The sequence below is a fragment of the Ictalurus punctatus genome, chromosome 10, assembly GCF_001660625.3.
Source record: "Ictalurus punctatus breed USDA103 chromosome 10, Coco_2.0, whole genome shotgun sequence".
NCBI lineage: Eukaryota > Metazoa > Chordata > Actinopteri > Siluriformes > Ictaluridae > Ictalurus > Ictalurus punctatus.
The window spans coordinates 20,137,050-20,152,615 of NC_030425.2; the positions used below are offsets into that span (position 1 = coordinate 20,137,050).

Sequence of the window (15,566 nt, forward strand, 5' to 3'; positions counted from 1 at the left end):
GAGAGAGAGAGAGAGAGAGAGAGAGAGAGAGAGAATGAGAGCAGGAGAGAGAAAGCAATTAGAAAATTCAGTTAGGAGTCCTGTCCTGATATCCTCCTCGATCCAGAGTGGTCTCTGGAAGCAAGGAGACTGCAGGCCGAGATAAAAGCACTTTTCTTTTCTCCACCATGTTCAGGGGAATAAAAAAAGGAAAGTGTGGAAGTGTATGTTGCCTCATGACTGTGACTTGACTGGAAAATGTGAATGTTTGAAGTGAAATTTACTGTGCACTGGAAGCTGGAACATGGTGTTGTTTAGAGAATAGAGACTCAAAAGGCTTATCTGGAGCTCAAACTCTCATAAATATAATAAATATTTGTGGCGAGTCAGCCCCCATTTTATAGTGTTCCCTAAACATTTCTTCATCTCTTATTTTAACACCTTTTATTTTGCTCAGAATTGTATTATTGTAATTTTGTCACAGTTGCCATTTAGCTGAGTTGTAGTGATTAAAACTGAATCATTATACATCTTGAGTCTAATTATTGTGCATATGATAGAAAATGAACCTTGAAGTGTTTGTCCACCACCACAGGAACCATTACAGGGAAGGTATATTTTAGGGACCCTGGAACATTCTACCAGATAATCCAGGGACAATTTTAGGCCCTGGGCCATATTTTCAGGAAGTCTTTTTAGCTCTTGGAAGGAATCTTTTGATATACCAAAAGATTTCCTTACTTTTGCCATTTCATTACATAATACATAATACATAATTTTGCCTTTTTACATAATGCTTTCAGTTCCTGAGCGATGGGAACACAAGACATGAAGCCTTTTAGAAAGGGTTTAGTTTTTATAGTGTGTGTGTATCATGTTAGAAATATGGTAATTCCAATATTCGGCTTGTAAAAACCATTAAAGTTTTTGTTGAACTTGTAATTACCATTTGGAAACCTGAAACTTTCTGAAAGCTCCAACTTTTGATGTGTGGCATCATACTTCGAAACATAATATTAGATGACCAAAACACTGAAGCAGCTTCCAAAGTCACACAGAGAACATAGAATTTAATATTACTATTTTTTGTATAACACCACTATGATGTCCCATCAATGGTATATTCCTGCCTCACGTCCAGTGTTCTAGGGATAACCTCCATATTCACTGCATCCAGACTAAAATGAAGCAGTTACTAAAAATTAATTAAAGAACGAATGATGCCAGCGATGTCCAAATGTCTGGGCATAGCCTAGTATTTTATTAAGGATTCTTGATTGACATCCCAGAGACTTCCAACCTGTTACCTCACTCAGGTAAAACAGTAAATCAACCATCAGTCAATAGTGATGTTCATGGTTTTGGCCAGTTTAGGGACAACCTTAAACAAAACTGATGTTTTTTAACTTGGTAGCTCATGTCTTGATGTGTCATTCTCAAACAAGTTGGCTTTGTGAATGGGATCTTTTATGTGAATGTTGAGAACTGACTCACTTGAGCTTGTTTCCCTTTCTTGTAGAGTTAGGCAATGATTTATTGTTACAGTTTATTGCTTCCTTGCTTCTGCCTACCTTTAGCTGAGCTGTTTGTATGTAAGACTGATGAGACACATGTTTGATGTTTGACATGATAGGGAGGATCCTCTGCACTGCTTCTTGTAGATGTACACAGATACAGTGAAGTGTGTTAGGGGAGGCAATTGGTTAAAGCTGTTTAAATATATTTTGTAAAGTGCAATGCAAAGTAATGTTATTTTGGGTTAACCAAAATTGACCAGTGGTCAAAATATTGCAAAGTTTGTCTGGTTTTGGAAAAAATGTCTGTTTGGAAACAAAAAGAGTCAACTCTTATACTTGAGCTGAGCCAAATGATCTGACTCACTGAAAAAAGTGAAAAAAAAATTCCCATCACTACTGTGCACTATTAAATACTTGTATTCATATTTTAAAAAGCATTAAAAAAAGTAAATTAATCAGTAATCTTAGACTAAAGTTCAGACACTTTTTCTGCCTCTATACAGCATATGACTTTTAACTGTCATTGAACAAGGGCTTTGCTTTAAAAATACCCAATTATATCATGCCATTTTCCCTCTCCCCAACATCTGCCTTTTGTTTGGTGAAGGGAATGTGTACATTATGCAAGCTTTCAAGATTAACCTTGCACAATTCACATGAAAAGGAGAGAGAGTCTTGTGACAAGGAGAGATTGAAATGTAACCAGTTATTCCTAATTTATACTGTATATTGTTCACACAAGGCCAGCATTAACATAATTATAAAGCAATCATAGATTTCAGTTCCCTGGGGCTTAAAAGTTCGTCAGGACTGCATGATAAGGTAACTACATATCTATCAGATTTCCTAGAATTTCACTGCAGTAGAAACATCTGCGGAGATGGACAGCTCTGAATCAAACCCCAAAACTGCCATTCTTCAATGAGTATAATATAACATAACTTTAGCTGAATGAAGATACTGCATTTATAAACCACACTGCAGCAAAAAGGATTTCATACCTTTAATTTTTTGTGCAGGACCTGTTCATTCAAGGTCAAAGCTTTCTGTGGGTCATGCATTATAAATGTATGACTGTGCATTTGCAGATCTATATGAGACTAATACACTAATGGTGGTACATATATGGGGGAATGTATGGGAGCATCACCCTACTGCAGCAAAGCCACATTACGTTGGAAAATGAGCAGCCAGAGTGAAAGTAGCCTAGTGGTGAAATTAAATATTACTATTTACCACTGACAGGTGTGTTGTAAAGATCCTTTAGTTTGAATCTTTACGATATATTTACGATTCTGGGAAAAAATTGTCATGCATAGGCGATGGAAAGAATCCGAACGTATGGTTAAATTTTGATGTGTTCAAAACTGCCTATAAATACCTAAGTCCTGAAAAGACAGATAGTCAACTAGTTAATTACTATTTTGAATTATTGGTTGACTAGTCAAATGATCACACAACCCCTAATGTATTTTATAGAGCAACTGACTGCTGTATATCACAGTAGCTATGAGGTAAGATGCATGTTATATCATATCACAAGATTAAGAGAGCCTTATTGATTATTCCGTCCTTTATTATGCAGCTTATTCATGCTCCCAACATAAAGTGCCATGAAAAACTAACACCCCCACAGTAAACACACTTTATTGAAGGGAAAAGGTTATGCAATAGACATTTCAAGCATGTGAAAAATTAACTGCCCCCTAAATTTAATAACTGGTTGTGCCACCTTTACCAGCAACAACCACTACCAAATACATTTGATCACTGGGGTTTAGTCTTTCACAATCTTGTGGAGGAGTTTTAACTCACACTTCTTTGCAGAATTGCTTTGTCCACACTGGATGGCTTTTTGAGAATGAACTGCCTGCCATAGTTTTGTTTTGAGCCATTCAAAGTGGACTTGCTATTGTGCTTTTTATCACTGTCAGGCTGCATAACCCAATTGAACTTGAGCTTAAGATCACAGACAGGATTTTTGGTACAGAGCAGAATTCATGGTTCCATCAAATCATGGTTATGGCAAGTTGTCCAGGCCCTGAAGCAGAAAAGCATCCCCATACCATCACTCTACCACCACCATGCTTGACTGTTAGTATGATTTTCTTATTGTGGGATGCTTACATCAGATGTAACAGGACCATATATTTTGCACTGTTGGTTCTTAAGTCCACAGAACATTATCTCAAAAGGGTTGGGGGTTATAAAGGTGTTTTTAGCAAGTATAAGACAAGCCTTTATGTTCTTTTCATTAGCAGCACTTTTCACCTTGCAACTCTACCATAGAAACTATCTTTGCCCAGTATATTTCTAATGATGGAATCATGAATGCTGACATTATCTGAGAAGACAAGGCCTGCAATTCCTTAGATGTTCATCTGGGTTACGTAGTGACTTCCTAGATGAGTCGTTGATTTGGTCTTGGGGGTATTTTGGTAGGGAATCCACTTCTGGGAAGATTTACCACTGTTCCAAATGGCTTTCACTGTGGTTCCAGACTAATAAATATTTTTAATTTCTTTCTCTTTTAAGGAATTTCTTTTGAATTACTTTTACAAACAGGACAAGTTGGTGTTGGATACCTTTTTTCTTTGATAAAAGTTTCATTTATTAATCAGGTGTCTTTGTCTTATATAAAATTTTGTCTGAAGATCTGAAACAATTAACTCTGATAAATATGCAAAATAGAAAAAATCAGGATAAATACTTATTCACAGCACTGTATAATATGGCAGGAAGTGGCAACTGACCCAAACAGTAGTTTGACACATTTGCAATATGGTTACATGTACTAGCACAAATATTAAAGTGTTGGATAACAACTGTCTGGTTGATACAAACCAATAAGACTCATACAAATAAAAAGGTCCTTAGCTTTAAAAAAAAAATTTTTTTTTAAATCCTATTTTCCTTTTCAAAGTCTGCTTCCCCCTTGCAGGACACACACATGGGTAGTATTATGACATGGTGTGTAGCTGTCATTTTTAATCTGGCAAAGGGATGCTTAAAACAGCACTAGCTTCAAATATGCATAAACATTGCTGTATGAGGTGATTAGAGTATAGATGGGCACCTGTGCATCTTAAAGGAATAGGCCAGCTAGAAATTTACCCAGTTTCATGCTGGCTGAACCTCAATATCTAAAAATAGCTTTTTTGTTTTACACTGAAAGTATGAGACTTGTCTAGCTAAAAAGCGATGAGGAATAAAGCTATTAGTTTAGCATATCTAAAAAAAACAACATACACTCTGATTAAAGACGAAATTTGACTCAATAATATAATTTAATTTGAGTTTGGCTCACACCTCTGGGGTTGGGGGTTCAAATCCCTCCTCCGCCTTATGTGCACAGAGTTTGCATGTTTTCCCCATGCTTTGGAGGTTTCCTCCAGGTACTCTGCTTTCCTCCCCCAGTCCAAAGACATGCATTGTAGGCTGATTGGCATTTCCAAATTGTCTGTAGTTTGTGAATGTGTGTGTGATTGTGCCCTGTAATAGGTTGTCACCCCATCCAGGATGTACCCCGCGTTTTGCCCCAAGCTCCCTGGGGTAGTCTCCAGGCTACCCGTGACCCTATATAGGATAAGTGAAATGAAAATGGATAGATGGATGGATAATTGGAACTACATGAAGTATATACACAGGGTTGCTAGGGTCATTGTTTAATGCCAAATTTAACTAGTTCCAGAATATGGTTGCAGATGGAAAAAGTCCACAGATTTGTGTGGGGGGGTCAAGATCTTGTTTTAATTCAGAATTAAATCTAATAAAAATTTGGCAAACAAAGGGAATGTGTAAACGCAGGCAGTGTATCTATGACCATCTATTACCATTTCTGTTATACGACATATTGCAAAGATTAGGTGACTGAAAGGGGGATTATAGAGTAGATAGTGTCTCTACTAGGCAATGACAAAAAAAAGCCATTTTACAGATATTACAAATCAGAAATGTGTGTGCACCACAGTGAACTTGTTTCTCTTGCAAAGACTGATTAAAAATTTAGTTTCCCTTTTCTAATGTCCAAATTTTGGAGCTAGTTTCAGGTCTTGACTACACTTATGGTAAAGGGTACATTATGTCAATTTAATTTTTGGCCAATACATTCCTTTAATGGAATCTAAATGCAATATACAATATACCATATGAGAAATTGTATGTCTTTATTTGGTTTCTCCATTATTAACCTTAATATGAGTGATAGATGATATATTTATCAGTATTATCTGTGTCAGTGGTAAAAGCTTGAAGTCTGAATCCAGTGTAGGCCCAATTCACCTTCTTTGTGTTATTTAATTTAAAACATCTTATCAGTAGTCATAGTGTGCTATATGCAGAGAACTTAATTGTTAGCTCATGAATTCCATACAGTGCTGTGAAAAAGTATTTGAGCCATCCTGATTTCTTCTGATTTTGTGTATCTCTCATACTAAATTGTTCAGAAATTAAAACAAAATCTAAGCTAAAACAAAGGCAAACTGATTAAACACAAAATACAGTTTTTAAATGATAATGTTATTTATTGAAGCACATAAGTTATCCAATACCCACTGGGCCTGTGTGAAAATGTGTTTGCCCCCATAGTTACTAATTCCCCAAATCTATGAAACTGCATTCATAATGGGGTTCAGCTGGACTAGACACAACCAGGAATGATTACTGCAAACCCTGTTCAATCAACTCTACACTTAAATATAACTTTTTCAGCAGCATGAAGTTGGTTAAAAGGTCTTACCCAGTAACACACTATACCAAAATTGAAAGAAATTCCAGAAATGATGAGAAAGAAGGTGATTGAAATACATCAGTCTGGGAAGGGTTACAAAACTATTTCAAAGGTTCTGGGTCTCCAAAGAACCACAATGAGAGCCATTATCTACAAATGGAAAGAAAAAACTCAGCACAGTAGTGAACCTTGGGGCAACCTTCGAAAATTCCTCCAAGTGCACTGCAAAAAGAACATCATACCTACAGTGCCTCTGGAAAGTATTCACAGCGATTCACTTTTTCCACATTTTGTTATGTTATAGCCTTATTCCAAAATGGATTAAATTCATTCTTTTCCTCAAAATTCTACAAACAATACCCCATAATGACAACGTGAAAGAAGTTTGTTTGAAATCTTTGCAAATTTATTAAAAATAAAAAACAAAAAAGCACATGTACATAAGTATTCATAGCCTTTGCCATGACACTCAAAATTGAGCTCAGGTGCATCCTGTTTCCACTGATCATCCTTGAGATGTTTCTACAACTTGATTGGAGTCCACTTGTGGTAAATTCAGTTGATTGGACATGATTTGGAAAGGCACACACCTGTCTATATAAGGTCCCACAGTTAACAATGCATGTCAGAGCACAAACCTAGCCACGAAGTCCAAGGAATTGTCTGTAGACCTCCGCAACAGGATTGTATCAAGGCAGAGATCTGGGGAAGGGTACAGAAACATTTCTGCAGCATTGAAGGTTCCAATGAGCACAGTGGCCTCCATCATCCGTAACCACCAGGACTCTTCCTAGAGCTGGCCGCCCGGCCAAACTGAGCGATCGGGGGAGAAGGGCCTTAGTCAGGGACGTGACCAAAAACCGGATGGTCACTCTGACAGAGCTCCAGCGTGTCTCTCTGGAGAGACGAAATCCTTCCAGAAGAGCAACCATCTCTGCAGCACTCCACCAATCAGACCTGTATGGTAGAGTTTCCAGACGGAAGCCACTCCGCAGTAAAAGGCAATGACAGCCCACCTGAAGGACTCTCAGACCATGAGAAACAAAATTATCCGGTCTGATGAAACAAAGATTGAACTCTTTGGCCTGAATAGCAAGCATCATGTCTGGAGGAAACCAGGCACCAGTCATCACCTGGACAATACCATCACTACAGTGAAGCATGGTGGTGACAGCATCATGCTGTGGGGATGTTTTTTCAGTGGCAGGAACTGGGAGACTAGTCAGGATCGAGGGAAAGATGAATGCAGCAATGTACAGAGAAATCCTTGATGAAAACCAGCTCCAGAGTGCTCTGGACCTCAGACTCGGGCGAAGGTTCATCTTCCAACAGGACAACGACCCTAAGCACACAGCCAAGATAACAAAGGAGTGGCTACAGGACAACTCTGTGAATGTCCTTGAGTGGCCCAGCCAGAGCCCAGACTTGGACCCGATTGAACATCTCTGGAGAGATCTGAAAATGGCTGTGCACCGACGCTCCCCATCCAACCTGATGGAGCTTGATAGGTTCTGCAAAGATGAATGGAAGAAACTGCCCAAAATAGGTGTGCCAAGCTTGTTGCATCATACTCAAAGACTTGAGGCTATAATTGGTGCCAAAGGTGCTTCAACAAAGTATTGAGCAAATGCTGTGAATACTTATGTACATGTGCTTTTTTTGTTTTTATTTTTAATAAATTTGCAAAGATTTCAAACAAACTTCTTTCACGTTATCATTATGGGGTATTGTTTGTAGAATTTTGAGGAAATAATGAATTTAATCCATTTTGGAATAAGGCTGTAACATGACAAAATGTGGAAAAAGTGAAGCGCTTTCCGGATGCACTGTATGTATTGTAAAGCATGGTGGTGGCAGTATGATGGTGTGTAGATGCTTTGCTGCTTCAGGGCCTGTGCAACTTGTAGTAATTGAGGGAAACATGAATTCTACCAGAAAATCCTAAAGGAGAATGTCCGGTCTGTAAATCTGTAAGTTTAAAATTCAAGGGCAACTGGATTATGCAGCAAGACAATGATCCAAAACATAGGAGTAAATGCTAGATCTAGAAGTAACTGAAAGACTGATCTCCAGTCATTTGGTTGCAGATATTACTGCTAAACATGGCACAACCAGATTTTAAGTTTAAGGGGGCAATTAGTTTTTCAGACTGGTGATAGATGTTGGATAACTTTTTTGTTTCAGTAAAAAAAAAAAAATTAAAAACCGTATTGTTTGTTTACTCAGGTTGCCTTTGTTTTATGTTGTATTTTGTTTGAAGATCTAAAACTATTCAGAATGAGACATGCACAAAAATATAAGAAATAAAGATGAGGCAACTATATGCTGTACGTACACTGTATGTAGAAGACTGAGGTAGAAGACTCGATGATTTCCCTTTATTACAGTAGCAGGGTGACTGTATTTCTTTTGAAACAGTCTGACTGTGATGTTGATGTAATGGCACACAGCTGTAATACAAGCTGAGTCGGAGAGCAAAACATTGAGGGAGGGAGAGAGAGAGAGAGAGAGAGAGAGAGAGAGAGAGAGAGAGAGAGAGAGAGAGAGCAAAAAAGACAGAGATGAAGAGAGAGGGCTAATCAGGGTGAATCAGCACAGAGGTCTAGACATTGCTGACGTGAATATGAACACACACACACACACCTCTTGATAGATAGATAGATAGATAGATAGATAGTTGACAAACATTAACATGACCAGATGCCTAAGAAAACCCTACCTTTTTGTGTGCAATCATAAAACTGCTGAAAAAGTATGAACAGTATGCTATTGAGTTCATTTAGGGGCTAAAGACACGTCAATTTGCCAATTCAGTTAAATCCCCCTCACTTTGGCTAAAAGCATCTACCAAATGAGTAAATGTAAAGCTGACTCTGCAATTTCTGATCTAAGGTAAACATGCATGAAGGGTTTTTTTTGTTTGTTTGGTTGTTTGGTTGTTTTTTTGTGTGTGTGTTTGTTTTGTTTTTTTTTTAACATCTATCAAATACATTTTTATTTTATTTACATAATCTACTGCACTTAAAATTGCATGGTGTCTATGTATTTCATATATTGGAACATGTTTCTTTCCATATATATTCTTAATGCCTGTGGCTCTTTATAAATAGTCAGATTATTGAAAATGACATGGCCACCATGACTGCTTATTGACACAGTTTGAGTTTTACTATTTTTTTCCACTACAGAAGTATTTCATTATTTACTTTCCATGGTGTTATAGACAACTGGGCGAATACTGTATTCCCTTATTATGCCCTGATTTGTGCCCGGATCTCCAGAAAGACCTCATGAAGTATGTCATAGGAAAGGTCATGCTTTAGTGGTACTATACATGACATCCATAATCCTATGCATAATTAAACATTTTGAATGTAATATTAAATTGCTGAGTAAGTAAAACCTTCTGAAAGATGACTGGCATCATGTCAAAAAATGATTAAAAAGAGGATTCAAATTCAGCTCAAAAAGAGGATTACTCTTGTTCTCAGATTGAAATATAATGTAATATATAACAATATAATATATATATATATATATATATATATATATATATATATATATATATATATATATATATATATATATATATATATATAAAAAATTAAGTCATTCCAAACCATCTGTTGGTTATTAGAAAATATATATTTTATTTTTCATTTTCCACAGATGTTTAACCAGATGGTTGAATATCATACTTTATGTGAATCGTTTTCCAGAAAGACATAACTATTTAAGTTGACAGCCAAGTAAGTGGTGAATATGTGTATATGTGTTTCTGATGAGTGCACTTTACAGCCAGTATTTCTTATGTGTAATCTATCTTATCTGCAATCTTGTGTATATTCAAAAGTTCTGTATAGTTCTATATAGCAACTTAAATCATCACATTCAGAGACAACAGCCTCAAAGTGTGAAATGTACATAGTCCTTATTGCTTAAATTGTACTTAACAAATTCACTTTACGAAGCAAATTTTTTGTCATGTTTATAACTGAATATACTGTATAATTGTCTTCTTGGATGTGAGAGAGGGATGTGTTCGCTAATGTACCAGGAGGAGTGTGCACTCCTACACGGCAGTACATGAATCTGTCTTTTACCCAATCTTATTAAGATAAAAATCAGTATCTGGGGTTCACCATGCAACCTTCCCCACAAACATACATACTCAGGGATGTGATGCTACTGTTATGAGCTGTTTTGATGCGTGACAAGCATTTCTTTGTCAAGATAGATGTAGAGGCGAACCTCTTTTATGTGGGGGACCCAGGCAAATATATATATATATATATATATATATATATATATATATATATATATATATAGAGAGAGAGAGAGAGAGAGAGAGAGAGAGAGAGATAGAGAGAGAGAGAGAGTTTAATATACAAATGGAGATAGACATAGTTTCCATTAAATATCCATTGAATGGTTTTAATGGTTAGTTATTAATTAAAAGTGCACTTTTTAAAAGTGTTCCTAGGTCTATTATATAATTTTAAAAATATCTTAGTTCCATTAGTGTCATGTAATGGCTCTCACTAGTTTCTTAATTTCAGGTCTGTGTTTACACATTTCCGACCCAGAAATTGGCTCCGCCCTCAGCTCTCCCCCATTTCTTTAAAAGGTAGCTCATAGATGTACACAGTTTTAACAGAGAGGGCAGGGAAGAGGAAATCCCAAAATTACAAACTGCTCCTTTAAGTTGTAATATGTTAATGATATATTTGGCAGTTCTGTCTAGATAGCTGTGAATACTAAATATCAGTGCTTTCCTCACAGACAGAATCACTCCGCAGAATTACAGATGCAAATATTACAGCCATCCAATGAATCACCATTACAATCACAATTTATTAACACAAGGTCATCATTAGAAACCTTCATATTCCACCTTTGAACTTTATTAGAAAACCAGACATTTTTAGAATTAGTCAAAGACAACTTGTTAAGCCACGTTACATTACACTGTGAGATTAGCCCATTTAGAAAGCAAAAAAAAAAAAAAAAAACATTACTAACTTATAAACCATCATAAGTACACCAGTAAGTGATAGAAATCTATGTTGATTTACATTATTTCTTTCAGTCCAACCTCAGCCTGTTCCCAGATTAACATCTGCTTCAAGGCAGCATTTCATTAATGTTTTCTTTTTCCTCTGGGTTTCACATTTTGTTGTAAAAGAAAACAAAAGACAGAATAAGACAAATACTCACCGACGGTGATCATCTCCTCATATGACAAGATCCAGGTAGAGGAGAATTATCTGCTCCTTAAAAGGCACTCATGGAGTTCATCCATCCAGAAGAGTCGAGAAGAAGAAGTGGGTTTCTTCTTGCTGGGTGATAAAAGGTGCATTGTGAAAGAAGTTTTTCCTTCTCTCTCTCTCTGCCTTTTTCCCCCTCTCTCTCTCTTAGCTGAGATTGGGCACAGCTACATATCCATCCACCCTCCCGCCCTCTGAAGCAGTCAGCTGAACACAGGAGTCCTCTCACGGAGCAGAGTGGCCATCAAAACTCACATACAGAGAGAGAGCAAGAGAGAGAGAGAGAGAGTTTCCTTCATGGACGCTGACCTCACACCTACTCTGCTGCACACTGCTTCAGTCTTTTCTCCTGAACACACACACACACACTCACAGCAGTCATCTCAGGCAGTGAATCTATGAACTCTCACCACTCTCAGCCACATGTGCATGACTTTACAAAAGAGCAGTTATGTAGAACTTTATAGACCAGAAGTCCAGAAGCAACAGTCCAGTTTTTTCTACTGCAGCATCAGACATCTTAACAGCTGAGCTACCCAACCACACCCACTGAAATGTATGATATGTATGATTACTATGCTTTGTTATGGTTGCAGTCATGGTGCTGTCTCAATAGCATCTGTCCAATAATCCCTTAAACATTTTTTTAACTGTACATTTTTAATTACAATGTAACGGAAAAAAAAATTAACACTGTTAACTTATGTTAACATTAATGTTAATACATTAAGCTTCAATTTGTCCTATGGAAAGAATTTAGGGGTAGAACCATAGCACTGCAGGCTGCAGTGAGGACCTCTTGGATCCCTAGTTCAATCCTGATTACTGTCTGGATGGAGTTTTGCATGTTCTCATGTCCTTGTGGGTTTCCTCCGGATTCACTGGTTTCCTCCTATCTCTCGAAAACATGGTGTAATGGTAAAGCATTCTAGATTTTGAATCCAGTGATCTGAGTTCAAAACTCGGTGGAACTTGCAAAGAGTTTGTTCAAGGTTTCAAACACTTGTAATGCTGACTAGAGACCCAACTCTGTTTAAGATGAATTTGAGCCAAGGCTGAAACTTGTTGTTTGGGCTACTGATCGGAAGGTCGTGAGTTCAAATCCTAGCACTGCTAAGCCACTGCTAGGCTCCTGAGTAAGACACTTAACCCTCAATTACTCAGCTCTATAAATGAGATAAATGTAAGTCACTTTGGATAAGGGCAACTGCCAAATGCCATAAATGTAAATGGATGATTGCGTCCCATTGGATGTAGCAGAAGAAGCAGACATGAAACAGCCACACAACCTATGTATTCAAGTATTAAGTACATAATTAAATAGTATTTATGATGTAGTATCATGTAGTTAGGCAAACTACATTCACTAGTAATGCTCCATTCTGTTCATCAGTAGCCAGGCTAAATTCAAGGCAGCAGCTTTTAACAATGACCATTTTATATATAGTTGATGCAAGAATCTCATGTTAGTCAGTTTTGAGAGTGTCAACTAATCTAAAACAACGGTAATGTAAAGGTATTGTACAACACCTTTTCTGTGCATATGACAGTAAGGAACATGAGCTCCTGTCTGAAATGTATAAAATAAGCAGCAGGATTACTCTGTATCAGCCATTTAGATTTTATATGTAAAGTAAGCCAGGGGCTTGGTGGCTTAGTGGTTAGCAGGTTTGCATCGCACCTCTGGGGATGGGGTTTTGAATCCCGCCTCCACCATGTGTGCACAGAGTTTGCATTTTCTCTCAGTGCTTCAGGGGTTTCTTCCAGGTACTCTGGTGTCCTCCACCATTCCAAAGACATACGTTGTAGGCTAATAAGAATTCCAAAATTGTCCAGACTGTGTGTGTCAATGTGCCCTGTGATGGGTTGGCACCCTGTCCAGGGTGCCTCCTTGTGCCCTGAGCTCCCTGGGATAGTCACCAGGCTCCACCCTGCATAAGTGGTATGGACAATGGATGGATGGATATAAAGTAAACCCTAAAATAAAAATCAAACCTAAAATGTGTTGGCTCAGCAGCTAAAGAAATGCTTTGTTGAAACTTTAAATTTACTTATACCACAGCACTGCTCAAATCTATTCAGTCAGATGTTGTTAATTAATCTATTATAACAGCAGCTCTGGCAATAGTGCCAGCAATAGTTCAAATAGCATGTTTATATTAATGTGCGCCTTCTAAGACAATATTGTTTCTATAGTAACAGTTCATTCACAGGGACTTGTAAGGTGGATGCTGTAAGAGACTTTCTGTAAGGAGACATGTATATAACAGTTATTGAAGGAGTTTCCAGTGTCAGTCAGTGAGTTTTCTACCACGCAATGGCCTTCAGGACAGAGTAGTTTGCGCTTTCTGGTTTCTCTGTAACATGACAAGCTGCGATTTTTATCTTATTAACTTCATGAGAGAGAAAAAAGACAGAATGATGAGGGAACAACTGTTAATGGCTTCTAATAGGAACTAAGTTGTCTTACAGATGTTCCATAAGGTTAACTGTAACTATACTGGCTAAAAATCCTGAAAGTATTCATTATTTAATTTAAATAAAAACTGTAATCATTGGTAACTCCTTTGGTATAAAAGGAATAAAAACACATCAGGATGTGTGTTACTGGAAAAGAATCAACTTCAGGGGCGTAATAGTAACTCCACTTTGGGTCAGTACATATCACACACACCGTGTCATTGATAATTTTTCTAAGACAGCATGCCAGGTTGTGATTTTTCCTCAGTTAATTTCCCTGTACTGCAAATGTTGTCAATCAGTCATGATGTATTTACTTGTCGTTAGTTTCTTTGGTTTTGTACAAGAGCTAAAATATTAATGTAGCTAATAAGTAAAAGATGACTGTCACTATAACCTGTTAACAGTATGAGAATTTTTGCCAAACCATTCTTTTAAAATTATATTACAGAGTGAGTTGTGAGTTCAAATCCCAGGGGTGCTAGAAAGCCTCTGTCAAGAGCAAGACTCAAACCCTCAACCTCTCAACTTTAGGATTAAATTGGAGTCTGCTGAACAACATTCACCTTCTCTAACACATTAAAGTAGTTTTACAATTCATGAAATGTGTACATGTCAGATGTGAATTTTATTCTTACTGTGTTTTTCCTAGCTGACCTAGTGCCTTCTGCTAATGTGTGAGGATTTCACAGTGGGAGTGTGTATAAAGGGCTCTCTGTTCGCTTACACTGTGGTGATGCAGTGTGCGAGTGTTTGTGTTAAAGTGTATGCAAGCTGGACTGAGTCTGGATTTAAAAAAGGTCTGGAAGGGAATTTCTCCCCTGATTAACCCCAGACACACATATACTCATGCATGCACACTGCTCTCCTGAATGCAGCCAGTGTGAACAACTCACATGAATCACGAGGTGGACAGGAATGCCTAAACAAACACATTACACAGACGGGATTGAACCGTGTACACATACATACACACTGCAGTCTGTTAGTAACATAGATTTGATCAAGAAGGGTCTGTGACCAAGATTTTGCAGTTAGCCAATTTCCCTCTTACCTCTTACCCCTTAGCTTGGTGCTTAAAATGTTTTGTACTCTAGCAACAAACTTAATGGATTTATATTCTTGTAGATTATTTTTTTTTAAATACAAACTTATTCTGCTATTTGACACTAACCAAAACAGTGACTTTTTGAAGTGATGGTGTGATAATTTGGTCATGGAGTTTGCTAAATCGGCAGCTATAAGCTCCCATTACTTGGTATAAAACCAAAGAAAAAAATGGTGCGCATTTCATCTTTTGGCCAAGCTGTTCCTTTAAATGAGTGCACTCAGAAGTTGGTCGATTCAGTGTGTTTAATGTTGCAGGCAAAAACACAATCACATGCCTCCATCTGCTGGTTAAATCTAATATTACATTTTATAAGGTATTTAGAATTTGCTTGGTAAGGTCATCCCTATGCCCTATGTTTGAACTGCATGATTGGATAAGTAAGAGAATGTATTTTTGGAAGGTAAATAAAATGTAGCAATTGTAAATTCACTTTTAGAAATAACAATAATAATGTGAAGCAAGGATATTAATGACCAATTAATATTTGTAAATTTTTGTATATT

At 37.2% G+C, this 15,566-nt stretch overlaps 1 protein-coding gene across 1 annotated transcript in view; it reads right to left on the reverse strand.

The window, feature by feature from the left end:
• The window catches only part of il16 (interleukin 16), a 34,882-nt gene extending 23,095 nt beyond the window's left edge, over window positions 1-11,787 (reverse strand). The window contains exon 1 of the mRNA XM_017478560.3: window positions 11,443-11,787. Within this exon, the coding sequence (XP_017334049.1) occupies window positions 11,443-11,455 (13 nt within the window). The 5' untranslated portion in view covers window positions 11,456-11,787. The remainder of the gene's footprint in view (window positions 1-11,442) is intronic.
• Between the last annotated feature and the right edge of the window lie 3,779 nt (window positions 11,788-15,566).